Genomic DNA, 21,372 nt, shown 5'->3' with positions numbered 1-21,372 from the left:
GAGAAAAGTCATTTAAGTAGCAAGCTGTTTTTAGTTACTCAGGAAAATGTTCAGTTTGACACACATAAACAAGCAGTTGAATCTTTTCCTTCCCCTAAAACAACACTTACATGCATCCGGAACATACTGGATTAGAATGATAAGGCTGTGTGACTGTGAGAAGGTTTCTTAAAACTCTAAGAAACCTCAGGTTTCTCATTTGTGAAATAGTAATGCTAATTCCTTTCTACTTCAGGGAGTTTTGTGTAAGGGTTAAATAATACAAGTCAATGTAAAGCTTCTAGAACATAGCATGAATTTGGTAAACTTAGTGATTATTAGACATGAAGAGAAGACTGGTCAGCCTACTATTGGTCCTTAAACTTGAATTCCTTTATAAACAGCCAACATTTCTCTCAGCTTGCTGTTTAAGTGGTGGCTAATGGGTAGAATTTACCCTAGTGTGATAGCAGCTGCTTAAATGGCAGCTGGGTTTTACTTTATTTAACTAGCTACAGTTGAGTAGCGGTTAGGTCCGATGAGTGATCAGCAGCTAATAAATACAGTATGTAACTTGTCTTGGTGAAATGCTGTATCTTTACCCTTACTCTTTGTAATCATATTTTGTGTGAATAAAATAAACCTACTCCCAAGGGTAATGTGACTTTAATTTAACTGGTACAAAATATGCATTTTCTCATAGAGTTTGATTATGATGCAGCTTCACGTGAGAGAACTTAAAAAAATCATGAAAGATACCATGAAAGATACCATATGGGAATCATTGAAAATACAAGCTATTTATTGCCATTCACCTGCATATGCTGTCTGTGGAGCCTGGTGAATACCAGAGCCGAGGATACTGTCCTTTGATTACAGTATACGTGATGGCATGCTTATATTTTTTGGTTATGCTTGGGTTCTTGGATGAATTGCTTTCTTTGTTCAGCAAGACGGGGATTTAATATAAAAAGTACAAATACTACTATGACTTTTCCAGATGAGGTTATGTGTACATCTTCCCCTTCACCTTTGCGCACTTTTATGGTAATGTAGACAAATAAATAGTTCTTTTGGGGCATAAATAAATTATACAAAAATAACTACTTTTGGTTATCTGTTGATCATTGGATCTGATGCCACAATATTCCTCTCTGCAGCAATTTAGCAGGTGATAAAATGTTTAGCCTACCTTGGCTATTCCACTATAGTGGATCAAATCACTATGGTACCTTCTTGGTGACAACTATTTAGATGATCACAAAGATTTTAGTGTCAGCAGCTATAGCTATGACCCGGCAAGGCAGGGTCATATATGACCCCTTATACTCCGGCGAATATTGTGAACAAAAATTAGGAGTCGATTTTGTGATGTTAATGCGCCTAAAATTTTTTACACAGCTCCTTGGCCTCATGTCTTCATATTATGAAACTATAAGATTGTTTCTCTGGTAAGTAAGTTCAGTACCTGCCAGTATTAGCAAAATGACCAACTGATTCTGTGATGTGTTTGCAAATAACAAGGTACTTCTTATTAAATAGTCTCTGTGGGGGCTATGGATCTTTAATTACAGGATCATATTTAGAGCACTATTTTTATAATACCAGCTTTTTACCTTTTCAAGATCCGGCATCTTGCAGGAAAAAAAGCCTACATATTGTGGTTAGGATAGAGATAGGAATACCTTGTCTGAATATGGTACAATTTCTCCGGAACTGTATAAATATACTAGAATATTTTGTGAACAAAAGAGGTGAATGATAACACTAAACTAGTTGAGAAAACTACAAAATTGGAGCAAAAATTAAAAGAGGTCAATAAAATATGGAGAAGAAAGAGTGAACAAAAATAACTTGGGCCAGAATAATAGTCCCCCAATCTTTTAATATGTGTCAAAATTACTTGTCTATAATCCACGAGTTGCTTCATTATTTAGAAGATTCATTTGATCTAGTAAGAAAATATATATATATATATGTATATATATATACATATATATATATATATATATATATATATATATATATATCTTACTCAGCCCATATTCCTGCCATCTTACTGGTATCTTACTTTTAAGTGAGGCTGAATCTTTGGACCCTAATGGTCTCAGGAGTACAAAGGAGATGGGTTATGTAATAATCAGTGCTGTCACCATATTTATCTTCCCTTCTAATCCAAGCATAGTACCTACCTTAGTTACAGAGCCTATTGTATGGTGAACAGCTATTTTATATCTTCATTGAAAATGTTATGAGTCAATATACTTATTATCAAAAATGACAATAGAATGGATGATGTATTTAATATTTAAAATGTATAACTACGTAACAAAAGTTTGATTTATTTCAAGAAAGCCAATCGGGGTGTGTGTGTGTGTGTGTGTGTGTGTGTGTTGTGTTGTGTTTGTTTCATTGGGGATTAAACCAAGCATGTCATGTATGTTAGTCAAACTGACTACATTCTCAGAACAAAGTATCTTTTATTTATTTATTTTCTTGAGGTCCCAGGGATTGAACCTAAGCATTCTTGAATCCATTGTTTCTCTCACCTGAGCTCCCTACAGTTTTTATATAAAAAGCAGGAATTAGCCTCATTTTACAGAATCGCATAGCAATAATGAGATAAAGGCATGATTTAAACTTGGGCCCTGGCTGCTGGTCCAGGATTCCTCTTGTCTCCCAATATGACCTCTTGTGATTCAAATTAGGTTGACTACGAGTGCCACTTTGATCACTTTTCTACCAAACTGTATTGAACAAACTACGAGCTTTAAAGCCCTCAGGGCCCAAGCAGCTCCATCGCAACAACTTTATACTGTTTTTTCCCCTAGCCCTTGCTTTTTCTCATCAACCAACCAAGATGACAGTTACTTTACTGACTCACGATATGGTGATATTCAAGTGTAAGAATGTATGTGACCATTTTGTTAAATTGTAAAGCTATCTGTAATTATGTATTTATTAGTTCCTTAAATTTAACTGAAAGCAACACTGGAAAAGCAGACAAACCTCACTCAAAACCAAACAAACAAACAAAACACACCAGAAGGGTTTGGTTTTTATTCGGGGGGGGGGTAGGGGGGTCGTTCTTACTGTATTTCTTTTGATTAAGTTTCAACTGCCAAAAATATATTGATTATAATGCTAACTCTTGATTTCAGGTGTTCTGCAAGCTGAGGACTAACTTCAGTCTCCTCTACCTTTTTATTAGTTTCCTGTAAGTAGATATTTTATATATGAAGCGTTCGATGGGGTTGTTTTACTACAGCAGCATGTTAATGAATTCAAGATTGTCATTTAATTCTTATCATCAGTTGGTCCACATATTCGTTATTGATCTTTTTGTTATCACCGAAAGAAATGAGTTTCATTGTGACATGTCCATTATATTGTTTATTTTTGCCTACCACTTCCTTTCCCTGCTCTTCTTACTTATCCTTTCTCCACTCAATTATACCACTTTCTATTTTCATGGCACATATATTCCTCTATCTAATCTTATTCCTCCTACCCCTCTTCTTCCTTACCTCTCATAGTACCCTTTTTCACTTTCAGGGAGAGGGAGAGAGAGAAAGAAAGAAAACTGAGAATGTTTCACATTGATGTAGCAATGCATTTCTGTAACATAGTAGTTAGAATAAATGATCCACGGAATCTATGTTTATAGCCCCAGCAAAGAACCTGTGCCCCCAGCCCTGGTATCTTAATAGGAGACAGGACCATGAGCTTGACCAGGAGTAACTTAGTGCTAGATCTAAACCCCGATTTTATTCCTGTTAGATGGAGTTCAATGAGTTAACTTTTTCTGAGATTTTTTTCCATATTTATTAAAGGAAATAATAACATCTGGTTTGCAAGGCTGCTGTTTGCATAAAGCCATAAGTATATTTAAAGTGCTTAGTAAAGTATCACTCAATACATGTTAGTCTTCTCTCACCACCCTGTGAATGTAAAGTATAACCAGGTAAGTCTGTGGATGCGTCAGTGTGGACTACATCCCCACTCCTATAGAAAGACCTTCTGAGAACATATCTTAAGAAGACAGAGGGTTTCCAGCATCCTATCTGAATACTAATGGCAGCATTATTATAGATATACAAGCAAATAAGTACTCAATCTTTAACAGCTGTGTTTAGTTAAGTAACATTTAGAAAGTGCAGACTTTAATCTGTGTTTTCTCTTTGGATTTCATCACCATCTGATTTGCTTTTTTCTGGATAAAAAGTGTAATTGTAGCTTGATATTTTTTCCCTCTCTATACACATATTTCAGCCATCCTCCAACGAAAATGCTGCCCCTTAAAAAGCCTAAATAGGACAATGTAAATATTTGAAAGACATGGCAATAAGTGGATACCTAGAGAGGACTTTAGAGTAAAAACTTTAATGACTAATGCCTTTTTTCCTGAAAAGTACTGTTTCTTTAGTGCTCATGAGGAACAGATAACTGTAGAGACACTACATCAAAGCTTTATTCCTCCCTGTTTGCATAGCTGGGTGAATTAATAGCCAAAAAAGAAGCTATGATTGAGTACAAGAGGATGGGAGGAATGTCCACGGAATTTGAGGCATTCCTCCTTTCTCAAGGAGGGACTAGACAAGGCAAGTTTCTGGGACAGAAACCATTGGTTCCTCTGACCTCTCTTTTCCACCTAAAAGCTTTGATTCTAGATTCTACCTTGGAACCTGAAATTCAATAGCACAAGGTTATAAAGATCTGAGGACGGGGACCAAATGTGGTCTTTGGGGGTAGCGCCAAGTATCAGCTAGGGCTATGTAAAACCAATAAGGCTACAGCCATGAAGAAGCTCCACTACTGAGAGGGCAAAGGTTTTCAATTTGTCCTAAACCATGTCCCTCCACAGTCCACAGCTTCACTTCCATTGCTGCTGCTCAGCAAAAATCAGGTCTGTAATCCCAGTGCTCTCATAGGGAAGCAGAGACAAGAAAATCCCCGGAAGCTCTCAGGCCACCGAGCTTGGTGTACACAGAAGTAAATGAGACTCTGTCTCAAACAAAGTGGAAAACTGAAGACCCGTGTCCAAAGTTGTTCTCTGACCTCCAAATAGAATCTGTATCACGTGCATGCCCATACATACACTCGTGTACACACACACACACACACACACACACACACACACACACACCATACATAAATATGTACAGAGGTAAAAGAGAATTCATTTTATCTATAACCCATGCACCTGTGCTACTAAGTGGCACAGCTAAGACTCAGAAGCCAACTTGGTGACTTCATCCAAGCCTATTCCTTTTTCTCCATACTCTTGCTTCTACCTATAACCAAAAATACTACTTAAGTACTATCTATTACTATCAATATTGTTATATCATGTATCACAAGCTTTATGAAATAGTTGGATCAGGAAGAAAAAGAAACTAAATTTATTTACTAAGTTCTATGCTCAGCACTAAAGTGATGTATAACAGTCACAAGTAACTATTGTGAACCATAACCCCCTAAGGTTGATTTGGGATCTTTGAGTCTACAGCCCAGATTTAATAGGGTTGTGAAATCAAGAATTTAAAACCAGACCATTCTAATTAGGTGTCCTTTATGTTGGAGCCATTACCTGGACTATTAAGTGCCTCTAGTCCTGTCAACATAACATCTGAAGCTTGTGAACATAATTTTCTGGATAGGTAGGGCAAAATACATTTGTGGTCTTGGAAATCTAAAAGCCATGTGCCACCAAGTAAAATTTAGGAAATCACCATTAAAACATCTTGCTTATAAATGTGTTGAAACCAACCAGAGCTTCCAGGGACTAAGCCACTACCCAAAGACTATATGGACTGACCCTGGACTCTGACCTCATAGGTAGCAATGAATAGCCTAGTAAGAGCACCAGTGGAAGGGGAAGCCCTTGGCCCTGCCAAGACTGAACCCCCAGTGAACGTGATTGTTGGGGGGAGGGCGGTAATGGGGGGAGGGTGGGGAGGTGAAATCCATATAGAAGAGAAGGGGGAGGGGTTAGGGGATGTTGGCCCGGAAACCGGGAAAGGGAATAACATTCGAAATGTAAATGAGAAATACTCAAGTTAATAAAAATAAATAAATAAAATAAATGTGTTGAAACATAAACAGTGTGCTGGAAGAACAGCCTACATAGATGTGGTAAATGATAGAGTCTTACAAGGCTGAGGACACATCGCCATGACTTCTTTTAAGAAGGTCCTGTTTTTCTCCCTGCCTTATTTTTTAATATCTGAGGAAGCTCTTAGTTTCTTTTCACAGAGCTGGCATTTGATTTTCATTTTAATTTCCATGGTATGTTTGCACTTAATTAGTGCTGTGGCAGGTTGACTGCGTGTTGTTTGCTTTCCGCAAGCCTTGATTGTAATCGAGCCTAGGTTAGAAGGGAAATTGTAGAGTGCCGCAGGCAGTGATATCCAGCCAAGTGGATGAAGTGTCATTTCATTTGGCTTTCAAACTCTGTGCAGAGACTTGGAAGAATGTGACCGTACATTTTTTGAAAAAGCACGCATTTTTTTAAGATGGATAAAATATAGGACCAAGACACCAAAGGCAGAGAGCGCTCATCTATCTTGGCCACTTTACATGTATTTAAATTGAAAAACCCCCATGACTTCAGCTGAGAAAAAAAAACTATGGATTGGGTGTTTAAGAGATTTTTAACCTACCACACTGTTTCACTGCCCACAGTTTCTTATCTTTGACAGAATCCCCCTGTCCTTTATAATAATGTAACCAAAATATGGCACAATACGCGAATGGCTTCTGTTATTCCCTTTATCCTTGAGTAGGACCTAATTTGATTGGATTTGCTGTGTTTTCTTGAATATCTTATTCGTAGTTGACCAAATTTATTTTAGATTTGTGCAACTGATTCTATTGATGTCACATAAAGTCCTCCAGTCTGTTTTCTCCATACATTACTTAAATCTGTTATTTAATGTTGTCAAATTGTTACCCAGCTAGTGACAGAAAGCTCACTTTTTCCTTATGCCTCTCCCTTAGAATTCATTTCATCTTTAAACTTTTCTCTTAGTCAGTATTCTGAGCTAATCTTTCACCCTCGAGTTAGTAACAAAGTCAACCTTTGTGATAGATGTATTTAAAGACAGAAAACACATTTCTTGAATTTTCTTCCCTAAACTAAACTACAATTTTGAGTATTCTTGCTCTAGACTTTTCCTCCTTAATAATTTCTAGTTTGCCTGCATTGCTCATCAAAGCTGAACAGAGCATACATTCATTTCCTTTTTGCCAACTTAATGACAACCTGTGTTCCTTGTTCAATTACTTATTCATATTTCTGTAGATTTGTTTTTGTTTATTTTTGTTTGTGACAGAATCTTAGTACCCAACACTGATTTGCCTGGAACTTTCTATATAGATCAGACTGACCTTGAACTCACAGTGACCCATCTGCCTCTTCCTTCTGAGTGATAGAATTAAAGACATGCTTCATCACTCCTGTCCTAGTTTCTAATGTATTTTTTTTAAGATTGTCAATATTTTTAATGTTAGATCATTAGCACTGACAAATGAATTTAGTTAAAGCATGTGCCATCAACACCTTCTTCCTAACCATCCCCCCTCCCTCAAGGGACAAACATTCTAATTTGGCGTGACATTATCTGGCCTAACAGTGCCTGGCATATGAAGTACCTAAAAGGTCATCTTCCACTGTTTTAGCCTTCTAGAGTGGTTGAATTAAGTTCAAACTCAGGATGTTTTTGAAATCTTAAATCTCTCTGGGGATGTTTTTCATAACATCTTTGAACTGGATAATGCTACAATAAATAAAATATGCTGCACTGGATTAAAAGGTTATTTCCCTAGTGTGTCAAGTTAACAGACAACATGAAGCTTCCCATTAGGCTTTGGACATCTCTGGCTGTCAGCGTAGTAACCCTGTCTCCATTAGGTCCCTAACCCCTGCTGTTCCATGAAACCTTAGGCAGTAAGCTATCTATCAGAGTCACTGCTGAATGGCGAGACCAAGGAAACAAGACAGAAAAGTCTAAAATAAACAAAAGATATGAGCTACTTCATAAGCTCATAATCTGAGTCCCGGGAATCAGAGCCAAAGAGCAATGGAAACCCATTATTTGAAATTAAGATTGGGAAGTAAACCCCATTTGAGACAAACAAAATTGGCAATGACAGCAACAGTCGATAATAAATAAGACAAGTAAATTAAAACAATAAAGGACAAGACAGGTGTTAGAATATCTTCAGTTAAAAGTGCAACCACAGAGCCAAACACTTTCACCTATGAGTCCCTTAAAGACTTTGTGTGTATATGTGAAGTCAAGAATTTCCATACAGTGCTAGGCTATGTATCCTGACTATCTATCAAAATGAAAACAGAAGTACAAACTGTGGTAAGTATTCTGTAGCAGATAAAAATTTAAAATATGAAATAATTTGCATATTATTATGAAAGAAGTGTGACCAAATCTTACAAAAGTGTTATGTAAGAACATTAAAATGATGAGGCCTAGCATGGTGGTGCAGTCTGGTAATCCAGCACTTGTAGATTACCAACGCTGCAACGTTGAGGCCAGCCTGACCTACTTAGCCTGGCCAGCACTAAGTAAGTAGTGATACTTTATCTTGAAGAGGAAAAAACATAAACAGTGGGATCTATAACATAATGCCATTCACATGTGAATTCGAAGTATGAATATGTAACAGTATTCTTTACAAGGCTATGTAGACATGCATATTGAGCACATTAGAAGGGCTACCTGTGAAAAAGTACAGGAATAAGCAAGGGCAGTTGGGTAGTATAGAAGAGGAAAGGTTTGCTTGGTTCATGGAGATCAACAAAATGATAAAACTCGTGCAAGCATCTCCAAACACAGAAAACGACTAGACGATTAACGAGTAAGAACAACAGTGCTGACTTGTTTCCAGTTCTGGGATAATGAAAATGTTCTGTATTGGCTACACTAGCCACATGTCATTACTGAACATCTGAAATGTGACTAGAATAGTTGATGAGCTGCTTTTAATCTAATTATATTTAAATTTAATTTTTTACAGCGACTACTAGCCACAATATCAAAAGGTAAAATTTAGATGCTCCAAAAAAGTAGATGGATGCTAGTGTTTTTTTTAAATAAGGTCATTATAATACTTGGCTCAATTGATAGACAGGAGAACAGTAAAAGAATGTAAGAAAACCAGGAAGGATGTGATTGTCCTTGGCTTCCTCAGAAACTATTTTTCTCATTAGTAAGTGACCTTCTACAAGCCTGGTCCCTCAATATTCTTCCCTAGTGTAGACTTGGATGATAAAACTGGGTAGAGTCCTACATAACTTACTGGTAAGCAAGCTGTGCACAACACCACCAACAATTGTGTTTAAGGAACTTGAGGTCACAAAAATCTTGTCATAAGTTCTTAGAGTTTTCTCACAAGCACTCAGAAATCTTACACTACTTCATTCTTGGACTGTGTTCCAACAATCGCTGAAAACCCTTAACATTTTTTACTTGTAATGTTGTCTCTAGTCCTTCTTCTCACTCCAAAATTTTTCCAATGATGTTTTAACTTAGTCTTACTAAATAGTTGAATTCATTTTAGCACTTTGAGATTAAATGAATCCCTAGCTCCAGTCATCTTCCAACTTTTGGTATAATAACCTGATTTCACACTGGGAAATAAAACATACTGTGCTTTTTCTCCAGTATACACAATTCTGTGTATGTAGGGGGGTGACAGGGACTAGTCTGCTACATAGTACAACACAGAACTCTAAAATCTGAAAGCTGGATTTAGCAGAACCTTTTCCCCAGGTGCATATGAACTTTTTCTCCACCCCTCTCGATTCCATCTTGAAATAAACAAGGACAGATTTTGGATTTGTAACAACATTTCTGCCAATAAAGAAAAAATGGAAATTAGAAGTATGGTTAGTGGTTAAGTAATGATATTCATGAGGGTTCAGGTCAATTGGTGCCCAACTGTCTGTCAGTAGTATGGGAGAAATCACAAAGAGTACTGCTATGATAAATATTTTAAAAGTGTAAAAAATAGAATCAGACTAAGAGACTTCAAGTTTAAAGACATGGGAGGGTATAGGTAACAGTTTAAAGATAAACTATCACATGCAAGGGCCAAGTCAGTTTCCCATTCATAGGTTTGTACTATGAAATTTGATATATGAGATTGCTTAGAACCACATCATGAATATGATTCTATTGTAATACAACATCCCCATAAACCTAGACAGTATGCTCCAAAACAGGGAAGGTAAAAGATTAAAGGAAGGGGAAGAGGAGGAGGAAGAGGAAGAGGGGGAGGAGGAAGTGGAAAGTTAAATATAAAGATAAAAAAAAGGCTCTGAGCTTGAGGAAGCCTGTCAGTTCTTGAATTACTTTGTGATTCCTCAAACAAAGGAAAGGTTTCTTTCTTTGTTGATAAAACCATAAAATGGTGCCTATCCACTTAAATAAGCCATAGTACAGCATAGTACAGCAGGGGATTTTACAAACAAATGGAGATGCTGCCATGGCATCTGAGTTGGGAGCCTGGGTTCCAGCAGCACGGTGTAGCCAGAGCCTGGGCTCAAAGGGATGGATGCATAGCCAGAGGCTTGGGGCAGAGCCCATATGTGATCCTGTTAATCTATAAGCAGTCCACACTGGATGAGGAGGGCCTGATGGACTCACTTTCTGAGGGTGACATACCTTGCAGGTGAAGTTCCACTGCTCCCAGTGCAGCCAGAATTGCTAGGTAGCACAGATCCCAGTGGAGAAGCACCTGGTGATTCTGGGGTAGGTCTCTTTTTGTGAGAACTCCATAACTCCATTAATAGTGTCAGGTCTTGGGGCCTCCCCTTTGAGCAGGCCACTGGGCCTGTCGCTGCACCTTTTTTTCAGGCTCTTCTCCATTTCTATCCCTGCATTTCTTTCAGACAGGAAGAATTGTGGGTCAGAGTTTTGACTGTAGGAAAGCAACCCCATTCCTCACTTGATGCCATGTCTTTCTGCTGGAGATAGCCTTACAAGTTCCCTCCCCCTACTGTAGGGCCTTTCATCTAGCCGAGCCTCCCCAAACCCCCCCCCCCCCCCCGCTTTGAGTCCTGAGAGTCTCTTACTCCACAGGTCTCTGGTATATTCTAGAGGGTCTTCCCAACCTCCCAAGGTCACCTGTTTCCATTCTTTTTTTTTTCTCTTTTTTTTTCGGAGCTGGGGAGCGAACCCAGGGCCTTGCGCTTGCTAGGCAAGCGCTCTACCACTGAGCTAAATCCCCAAGCCCACCTGTTTCCATTCTTTCTGCTGGCCCTCAGGGCTTCAGTCCTTTTCCCCCACCCAGTACCAAATCATGTTCCCCTCTTCCCCCACCCCATCCCCTTTTCCTCCTCATTCCCCCACCACCGTTGCTTTCTTCTCCTTCCCAAGTGGGACTGAGGCGTCCTCACTTGGGCCCTTCAGCTTGTTGACCTTTTTGAGTTCTGTAGACTGTATCCTGAGTATTCTGTACTTTTTTTTTGGCTAATATTCACTTACTAGTGAGAACATACCGGGCATGTCCTTTTGGGTCTGAGTTACCTCACTCAGGATGATATTTCTAGTTCCATCCATTTGCCTGAGAAAACTCAAGATGTCCTTGTTCTTAATAGCTGAGTAGTATTCCATTGTGTAAATGAACCACATTTTCTGTATCCATTCCTCTGTTGTGGGACATCTGGGTTGTTTCCAGTTTCTGGTTATCACAAACAAGGCCACTATGAACATAGTGGAACATATGCCCCTGTGTCATGGTGGAGCAGCTTTTGGGTATATGCCCAAGAGTGGTATTGCTGGGTCTTCAGGTAGATCCATTTCCAATTTTCTGAGGAACCCCCAAATTGATTTCCAGAGTGGTTGACCAGTTTGCAATCCTACCAACAATGGAGAAGTGTTCCTTTTTCTCTACATCCTCACCAACGTGTGTCATCACCTGAAGTTTAATCTTAGCCATTCTGATTAGTATAAGGTGGAATCTCAGGGTTGTTTTGATTTGCATTTCTCTGATAACTAAGGACTTTGAACATTTCTTTAAGTGCTTCTCAGACATTCAAAATTGCTCTGTTGTGAATTCTTAGTTTAGCTTGATACCACATTTTTTGATTGGGTTGTTTGGTTTTTTGGAGGTTAGCTTCTTAAGTTCTTTAGATATTAGCCATGTATCATATGTGGATTTAGTGAAGATTTTTTCCCAATCTGTAGGTTGCCAATTTGACTTATTGACTATGTCCTTTGCCTTACAGAAGCTTTCCAGTTTCATGAGGTCCCACTTATCAATTCTTGATCTTAGAGCGTGAGCCATTGGAGTTCTGTTAAACAAATTTCTGTCTGTGCCAATGAGTTCAAGGCTCTTTCCCACTTTCTCCTCTATTAGGGCACTTTTGGTTGTGAGGTTTTAAACGATTCCTTCTATTTCCTTATGGGATATGGGCCTGTTTAGAAAGTTTACCTGATCGTGATTTAACTTTGGTATGTGGTATCTGTCTAGAAAACCATCCATTTCATCCAGATTGTCTAGTTTTGTTGAGTAAAGGCTTTTGTAGTAGGATCTGATGGTTTTTTTACTTTCCTCATTTCTGTTATTATGCTCCCTTTTCATTTTTGATTTTGTTAATTTTGATACTATCTCTGGGCCCTTTAGTTAGTTTGGGAAGGGGTTTATCTATCTTGTTGACTCTTCTCAAAGAATCAACTTTTGGTTTTGCTGATTCTTTTTTATATTGTTCTCTTTGTTTCTATTTGATTGATTTCAGCCATTAGTTTGACTGTTTCCTGTGGTCTACTCCTCTTGGGCGAGTTTGCTTCTTTTTGTTCTAGAGCTTTCAGGTGTGCTGTTAAGTTGCTGGTTAAAATATCTCCAGTTTCTTTACCAGAGTACTTAGTGATATGAATTTTCCTCTTAGTACTGCTTTCATTGTGTCCCACAAATTTGGGTATGGTATATCAACATTTTCATTAAATTCCAGGAAATCTTTAATTTCTTTATTTCTTCCCTGACCAATTATCATTGAGTAGAGAGTTGTTCAGTTTCCACAGGTATATGGACTTTCTGTTGTTTTTTCTGTCACTGAAGACCACCCTAGATTTTTCAACTTCTTAAGAATCAGAGCCAACCACCTCAGTAAATCGCCCAACAGTGGAGTATGACTCCACCCACAAAAAAAAAAAACAAGACTTTATTTTCAGTTAGAATTTTGTAGGCACCATTTTGTATCCACTATTCACCTATACCTTGAACTTTGGTGGCATCATCCTGGGCCACAAGCTAACTAATGCTTTTGACAATCAAGGCCAAGAATATAACAAGGATGGGAATCTCCAATGGTGGAAGATTCCTTCCTGGTGGAAGAACTCATTCATGGAAGCCTTCGAGCATTAGACCAAATGCATTGTGCAGCAATGCTGCAGCTACATTATGAACTGGGCACCCATGAATGGACAGCACACTGTCAAGGAGAATGTTGCCCACAATGGGGCCTCAAGGCAGCCTACAAGGCTTACCAGAGCTGGGCGAAGAAGAATGGAGCTAGGCAGACACCATCTACACTGGATCTCACAACCAACAACCACCTCTTCTTCCTGGGATTTGATCAGATCTGGTGCTGTCTGCACACCTGAGAGCTCCCATAAAGGTCTCAGCACTGACCCCCATACTCCCTCCTGCTTTTGTGTTAATATCACATATTCATCCCTTAAAACATATATAAAGAAATAATATCATACAGACTGAGCAAGTTATATTTAGGAATGTATATGTATATACATATACACATAACAATGAAACAGAGACCACGAATTTGAAAAAGAATAGGGAGGGGAATATTAGAGTGTTTGGAAGGAGGAAAGGGAGGGAAAATGATATAATTACATTAGAATCCCAAAACTAAAAGAAAAAAGTAAAAGTAAACAGATTTTAAAAGGAGATTTGGTGGTTCTTAACCTTAAGCCTGCAAACCTTTAATATAAATCCTCATATTATGGTAACACTGCCAACCATAAAATTATTTTTGTTGCTACTTCATAGCTGTAATTTTTCTACTGTTATGAATTAGAAATATCTGTATTTTCTGATGGTCTTAGGTGACCTCTATGCAAGGGTCATTGGTCCTCCTAAAAGGGTAGCAACCCACAATTTGGGAACCACTGCTTTAGAGTTTTTTGTGATGAATTTTATGTTCTCATTCTTAATATTTTAAAAGCTGTATGATTGACCATTTAAGTATATTTATTGTGTTTAAACTATTATATACAGGCTAGATAGATAGCTCGATAGTTAAGAGCATTGGCTGCTCTTAGAGAATACCAGAATTCTGTTATCAGCAGTCATGTTGGGCAGCTCACAACGAAACAGGGACTACCTAAGCAAGACAGGGAAAGAATGTTCCAGATGAGGCTGTAGGATTAAAAGAAACAAAGTCAACTGGTGATGCAGAAATGGGAGCTCCCTGAGGAGCCATCTATCCTATGGAGTGGGGAGGAATAGGCCTACCTAGCTACAAGGATAAAAGAAGTTCTAGAGGAACAAGACAGGTCTATAGGATGGGGGTAAGTGGGTCTACCTGGTGGGCACCAGAAAAGGAAGTCCCAGAATCAGCCAAGCAGGCCTGTGAGGTTGGACGTAGTGGGTATACGTGGTGTCTCATGAAAGGGGTGTCCCAGAGAAGCGGTGCAGGCCATTTTATTTTGTTTTGCTTTTGAGTCAGGGTCTCTCTCACTATGTAGACCAGACTGAGCTTGCACTTAACCTCTGCCTCCTGAGTGCTGAGATTACAGGTGTGTGATGGCACATGGCCTTGGTGTGGACTTTTAATTAAAGGGATCAAAAACTTGACTGGGAATGGTAGTTAGGCATAGAGGTTAACTAAAATTAATAGGGATTTCTGCATGTGATAGTGGCACATAGTGGTCACCTTTATCTCAAATGGATTCATCCATTTATCATTTTTAATATATCTAATATCTGAGTGAGCAAAAATTAAGAGCTTTTCATAAAATCTAGATCTTACTTATGATCACAGTTTTAAAATCTTGATGTGTTTTAAGAGAAATGGTTGTCAAAATTCTATTGAAGTCATATAAGTCAGAAAATTAAGGTGTCCTATGTCTTTCGACTTTAAAATTCAAAATTTAAGGCAAAGAGAAATTAAGTGTGATATATAATTATAGATATAGATGTAGGTACAGATACAAATATAGATATACATATATTTAAAGAGGCTAGGAATTGGAGAGGGAGTGAAGTGGGGTGGGGCATGGTAGGAGCTAGAAGAAAGAAGAGGGATGTAGGGGAATGATGTAATTATATTTTAATAAAAAGATATTACGTTGGATGTATGTGAGTATATATGAGTTGGTTTGCCTTAAAAGAACATCTGGACATGCAAAGTAGAAACAAAGTAAACAAAACTAATTTCCACATATACACAAATTATTTAAAATTATCCTAGACTTTACTTTGCAGTCTTCCGAATTGAGCAACTATAATTAGGCTAATTTTTGTGCATTTTTCTGCTTCATTCTGCTTTAGTTTTGAATAATATGGTTGTTAATAGGAAATAAGTACCTTATATAGTAGGTATAAACTATTAAACAAAAACAGAAGTAATGAAGCCATTCTAGAAAACAGATGCCAGTGAGCATTTTTAAAATCCTATAGCTGAATAACATGTAAAAATACAAAATGAATGACAAACTGAATGACTGACACTATATATTTGAAATGTGCAGGTTGGACAACATTTGAAATTGGAATGAAACAGTAAGAAGCTACATTCATGGATAACCAACAAGATAAAGTTATTGCTGCCTCAGCCAACGGAGAAAACAATCTGATTAATGGGGTCAAAGAAAATGGTAAGAGAGTTTAAGATATACATTATCTTTTATGATAGTCTTTTTTTTTATTAATGTGGATTTGGGGTATACAGAAACCTGAGACAGGTTGAATCCAAAATGTATCTGAAGTTGATGTAAATCTAAACTTTATTCTACCAGATCTTCAACTGAACTAGAAGAATCTCTGAAATGTCTCAGATAAATTCCCTTGCTCTGTCAGATTCATTTGTTAAATGAAATTTGTCAAAATTACTAGTAAATTATAAGGAAGTTCTGGTGTCAGACATTTGTAGTTTCACTAGGAATTTCTCTAACATAAGTTTTCAAGTGTGGGCGTGGGTCTCACAGCTCAGACCATGAATGGGCCTCTGTGCACTGTCCCCTCTGAAAGCTTTGACTTTCAATGGACTGATGAGTCCAGTTCTTTCCTCATTTCTGATGGAGGCTCTACCTTTCCCTGGGCTGAAAAAAATGATTACTTTTCATGTGTAATTTAGAATTGTTTTTCTAATGTTTAGGTGGTAATTCATAAAGCTAGAGAAACAGAGGCTTAGCTTATTATATGATATCTACATATTAGAAACTAATCAAGAGAAAGAGACTTGAGTCTCATCTAAGAGACTTAACTTTATTCCTGCCTTTTTTACCCCTTTTCCTCTAGACTCAGAGGAACAGGATGTGGCAATGAAGTCATTCGCAGCTCTAGAAGCTTCCACTCCAATCCAGCCTATACCAGTGGTACAAAAAGAGTCCCCAATGTTTCCGAGGGGTCTTCTTCCTCTGCCGTCTAAGAAGCCGTGTATGCAGAGCCCTCCATCTCCTTTGGGCCTGATTGAAGCACCTGATCATTCTGCTACTGGTGCTTCTGTGAATGCCATCTCCCTCACATCCGGAGTTGCGAAGGGCCTGAACACATGGTCCCTGCCCAATGAGTGTGAGAAAGCTCCATTTGCCATAATGGAGCCTGCAGGCATATCAGCTCTGAACGGAGACTGCCTCATGCAGCCAAGCCGGACTTGCTTAGGTTGCTTCATGGAATCAAAAGAAGCAGTGGATCCTGAACCCGGGATCAGTCTGAAAGTCGGTGATCTAAATAGAGATTACGAAACATGTGCAGTCTCTGACATAGGGATTCAGTGCATTAATGCTGGGGAAAACCTCAAATATGGAGAGCAGCTGCTTTCAGACCAGCTGTTAGGCTTCCCCCTGCATAAATCAAGGGCAGGAGATAGACGAGAATCTGAGAAACCTGACATCGACTTGGAAGATCCAACTCAGAAAAGTTACTATGAGGCATTACTACTAGATAAGTGCAATACGGAAGAAGCTTTGCTGGCAAATTCAAATCAGGATTGGGGTTACTTTGAGACTTTCATTAGTGAGAGTAAGATTGAGCTACTGGACCTCTGTTCCAAGAACGAGCTATCTGTTAACCTTTTCTCTGAAGAAGATGTGGAGAACTATATGTTCGATGACGATGAGTCAACCCTGGGCAGTGATGTCTGCTCCCTCAAAATTCGATATGAGTCCTTTCAGGACAATGTTCGAGACAAGACCACTCTTCTAATGCAGGAAGATGCCCAATTCAATTTTTTCCCCAGTGTCTTTACTACGTGTCCCAAGCGGGAATCTAAGAGTGGAGTCCTCAAGCAGAGCAGTGATCTTTCTCAATTCAAGGTCCCTGATGTGAGCATCATCTGGGGAGACGAAGATAAAAACTTGGACAAGAAGAAAGGCAAAGAGGAAGTACATGAAGACAAAAGTATAGAGAAAAAAGATGAAAAGGATAATGGAGAAAAACCTGCATTAAACAATAAACCATGTAGTGGGCTTGAGGTAGAGCAATTTAAGAACCTAAAGCCTGACCATCTTACTAATTCCCTGGAGACGTCAGGAAATTTCAGTGATGACAGTTCCTTCATTGAGGTCTCATATGATGCCATGGGAGAGATCAAAGACTGTAGCCGCTATATGGCTCGGGACACTAATTCTGGAAGCTCATCCTCCCAGCAGAACTATGGGTTGCGAGCCAAGAGAAAAGTCAGATACAGTGAAGATTATCTATACGATGTTGACTCACTAGAGGGGGAAAAAGTCAATGAGAGAAAGGAATGGCCTCCAGGTGGTTCCAAAGAAGAAGATGATGATGAATGGTGCCCCAAAAAGAGAAGAAAAGTAACGCGTAAGGAGCCCCCTGTTATTATTAAATACATCATCATCAATCGCTTTAAAGGTGAGAAGAACATGCTGGTGAAGCTAGGTAAGGTAGACGCCAGTGAGACAACAGTAAATCTGAGTGAGAGTCAGCTCAGTAAGTACGCCAAGTTATCACCTTTGAAGGGATTCTGGCAAAAGAAGAAAAAGCAGAAAAACGGCAACACAGACTCTGTGAAAACACCCTTCTGCCAAAAGCAAAGCTTTGAACCAGGTAGCTTTGAGGTGTCATTCCTGCCTCCTGCTCGGAAACGAAAATCAAAGCTTGGCAATAGACACAGGATCCAAAGGATCCAATCCATGGAAGCGTCAGCAAGTAGTAAGCAGGTTTCTTTCGGCAGCGATCAGAAACAAGCTAGTAATCGCAAAGAAGAAGGAGGTTTAAAAGGGACACCAAAATCAGCACTTCTTGCTGCCCCAAGCAGTGCCAATGGATCACATTTACGTGGCCTCATAGGCCCCGACTCAGCGAAAGTCAAAGCTCAAGATACAGAGTTCAAGGGGCCAGAGAGGAAAGTGCTTAACAAAATTAAATTTAAAAGTGAAGCTAGGTTGAAATCCAAAAAAATCAAAACTGGACAAGAAAACAAACCAGTTGTTCAAATGAGCCCTGTCTCAGAAGACCCATCCTCCAAGGCTAATTTAAAAAATGAAGTCACTCCTGGAACCTCAAACAGTTCCCATATGTCTGAATTTCACGAGACAAAAGTTGTTAAGAATTCTACATTCTTGCCAACCACCTGCTCTTCTGAAATGCCTCTATCATCTGCTAATGTTGCCACTAATATACCTGTTATTCCTGGAGGGTATCTGCAAACACTGTTAGATGCCTCTGACCTGTCAAATAATACTAGTATCTCATACTTCACCAACCATTCTGCAGAACAAAATGAAGCCAGCCTCAGTCAAACAGAAAAAGCATTTGCACCTCTCCAGTCTGCTCAGGACTGCGTGCTGTCCTCGTCTTCTGATTCTCAGCTGCAACAGTCATCTCAAAACTTCAAAATGGAAGCAAGCAACTATGGTAGTTTGTGGCCTGACAAGGATACATCTGGCTCCCAAGAGTTCATGACTGAAGTCTCAGGGGAGATAGCCACAAGCCAATCTAGTGAATTTGAAGCTACCCAAGTTGTCTCCATGGAGAATAACCTCACGGCTATAACATATAGTCCTGTCTGCCTCAATAGTGGTGGCAGTGGTTGCAACAAGGTTCTGTATGCCTCTGTGCAGGACTCACATCTCGCACCTGATGACTCCTATCAACTGTGTCACTTTAATAATGGAGAGATCTGCTTTCCTTTCCAGCAGGGCCCAATCAGTACAGAAGATGATGGCCAGCTCTTTAGCTTTGATTCGATGACCCCCCTTTCTGTGAGTTCAAGCAGTTATTGTCCCTTAAGCTTGAAATCCTGTGAAAAGGATGGTGATGATGATATCAATGATGACTTCCTGGCCCACTGCAGCCCCAAACTGGTGATCCAGCAGAGCATTGATGAGATAGCACCACTAAAGGAGTCCACCGACCTCCTCGACATCTCCAACTTCACTCCAGACAAGTTCCGCCACTCTTCCCTCTCAGAAATGTCTCCACCGGACACCCCCAGCCTTTCTCCTCAGAGTACCAGATGTGAGAGTATCAAAACACTAGGAACCATGAAAGGGTTCCAAGAAGGTGTCCCGGGATCGCTGAGCAGCATGGAAAAAATCAAGTGGGACTGTAGTACCCTTTCACAACAGGTCCAAGCAGATGATGGCTTTACATTAAATAACCATCAATTTCAGTTCCATATGTTCAATGATGAGGACTCTGTTGGCCTGCTCCAAAAAAACCCTTGCCTGTCAACATTTGATGAGCCAGCTGGGCAGATTAGTGCCAACAACAAAGTGTCAAAATCAAGAAAGAAAACTTCACCTGGCAAGAGTGGGGCTGTAAGCCAAAGTTCTTCTCAGAAAAATACCAGGAAAAAATCCCCAAAAGCCAGCAACAAAGGGGTTGAAAAGCCACCTAGCAAAACCTCCCGGCAGGTTCCTAAATCAGCAAAGAAAGGGAAATATGTGGCTGCTGTCAATGGAGAGAAAATGCAAATCGGGATTGGCCATAGTGGGGGTCAACCCAATAGTACATCCTCCAATGGAAAGACACTGACTGAATGTATTCAACATGGTGGTCCTGTTGCCCCTATGAAGATACCAAGTCAGAAGGGACTTTCTGGAGATTGGGCTTTGGGAAAGGAAAGCAGGCCAGGCTGGAATGACATGAGTGTAGTCACTAATACCAACAACCTTCTGGATGATGACCAACGAGAATTTCAAGAGCCTTCCTATATCTTATCCAATATTGCCTCTGGTATGGCAGATGTGCAGAGATTCATGATGGCCTCCATGGAGCCCCTTTGGGAACCCATGGAGCACCAAGGGGAGTCCAACACATTCTACTCCCCTGATTCCAATAGCCTAAAATTAAAAACCCTCAAAATACTGGCTGGGACACCACAAGAATCTAAAAAGAAGATTAATAATGGGTCTTCGGGAGCTACTAAGAATCACAGGTCAATCAAAGCTGTGAGCAAAAGCAGTGGGAAAGCAGCAGTTGGTGATCCTGGTCATGCAGACGTGTCTGGTTCCAGTGAGGACTCTCGATCTGCCTTCTTTGATAAAAAGTACAGTAACATGAACACTTTAGGCAATAATGGACCAACACACAAAAAATTATATCGTCACAAATCCAGCTCCAAGACCCTGCGAGATGAGAAATATAAGGGAAAGCGCGTGGAACGAGAGCAGATCCACAAGGACGAGGCTGGGACAACTTGTTTTGAAAAACTGAGGTAATACTGCACCAAAATGGCTGAGATGAGATGCGCCCTTGGCTTTCCTACTACCTGCTGAGCCCAGAGTTCCGCATTTTTCCCTCTTGAAAGCAGAAGTTTTGCATGAGAGACTCTTTCCCATTCTCCTCTTTTTTTCAAATTAAAAAGAAAAGAAAAATGCATGGAAATCCCTGTACCTTTAAGCCACCCAAAATATCGGGCAACTTCATTGTGGCTTAGCTAGGGATAAGTCCTAACAAAGGCTACGTTTGTCTTCTATTCAGTGTTAATTTTTGCTTACTAAGAAAATAGAACTAAAACATGCTCTTGAATGATTTTTGGAATGGAAGGGCTTTGCAATAAAGACAGATTCTGAACAACATATTCAAAAAGTCACGTAGACAAAAAGCCAAGATCGTTTAAACAAAAGAGCATTAGTTGTCAGCACATGACAATTAGGAGTGCTTTCTCTACCTTTCTGCATCATACAACATCTAGTATGGTGTTAATATATTTACCGGGTATGC

At 39.4% G+C, this 21,372-nt stretch overlaps 1 protein-coding gene across 4 annotated transcripts in view; it reads left to right on the top strand.

The window, feature by feature from the left end:
• Window positions 1-21,372, top strand: part of Nexmif (neurite extension and migration factor) — a 131,158-nt gene that overhangs the window by 103,164 nt on the left and 6,622 nt on the right. For all 4 annotated transcript variants that reach the window (XM_039099592.2, XM_039099590.2, XM_039099591.2 and 1 more), the window contains 3 exons: window positions 3,141-3,196; window positions 15,714-15,839; window positions 16,483-20,863. In XM_039099592.2, the coding sequence (XP_038955520.1) occupies window positions 15,761-15,839; window positions 16,483-20,863 (4,460 nt within the window). In that variant the 5' untranslated portion in view covers window positions 3,141-3,196; window positions 15,714-15,760. Of the gene's footprint in view, window positions 1-3,140; window positions 3,197-15,713; window positions 15,840-16,482; window positions 20,864-21,372 lie in introns of those variants that run through there.

Source organism: Rattus norvegicus, chromosome X, assembly GCF_036323735.1.
Source record: "Rattus norvegicus strain BN/NHsdMcwi chromosome X, GRCr8, whole genome shotgun sequence".
Classification (NCBI taxonomy): Eukaryota; Metazoa; Chordata; class Mammalia; order Rodentia; family Muridae; genus Rattus; species Rattus norvegicus.
Note: the sequence above shows the minus strand (reverse complement) of the source record. Positions and strands in the feature narration are given on the sequence as shown.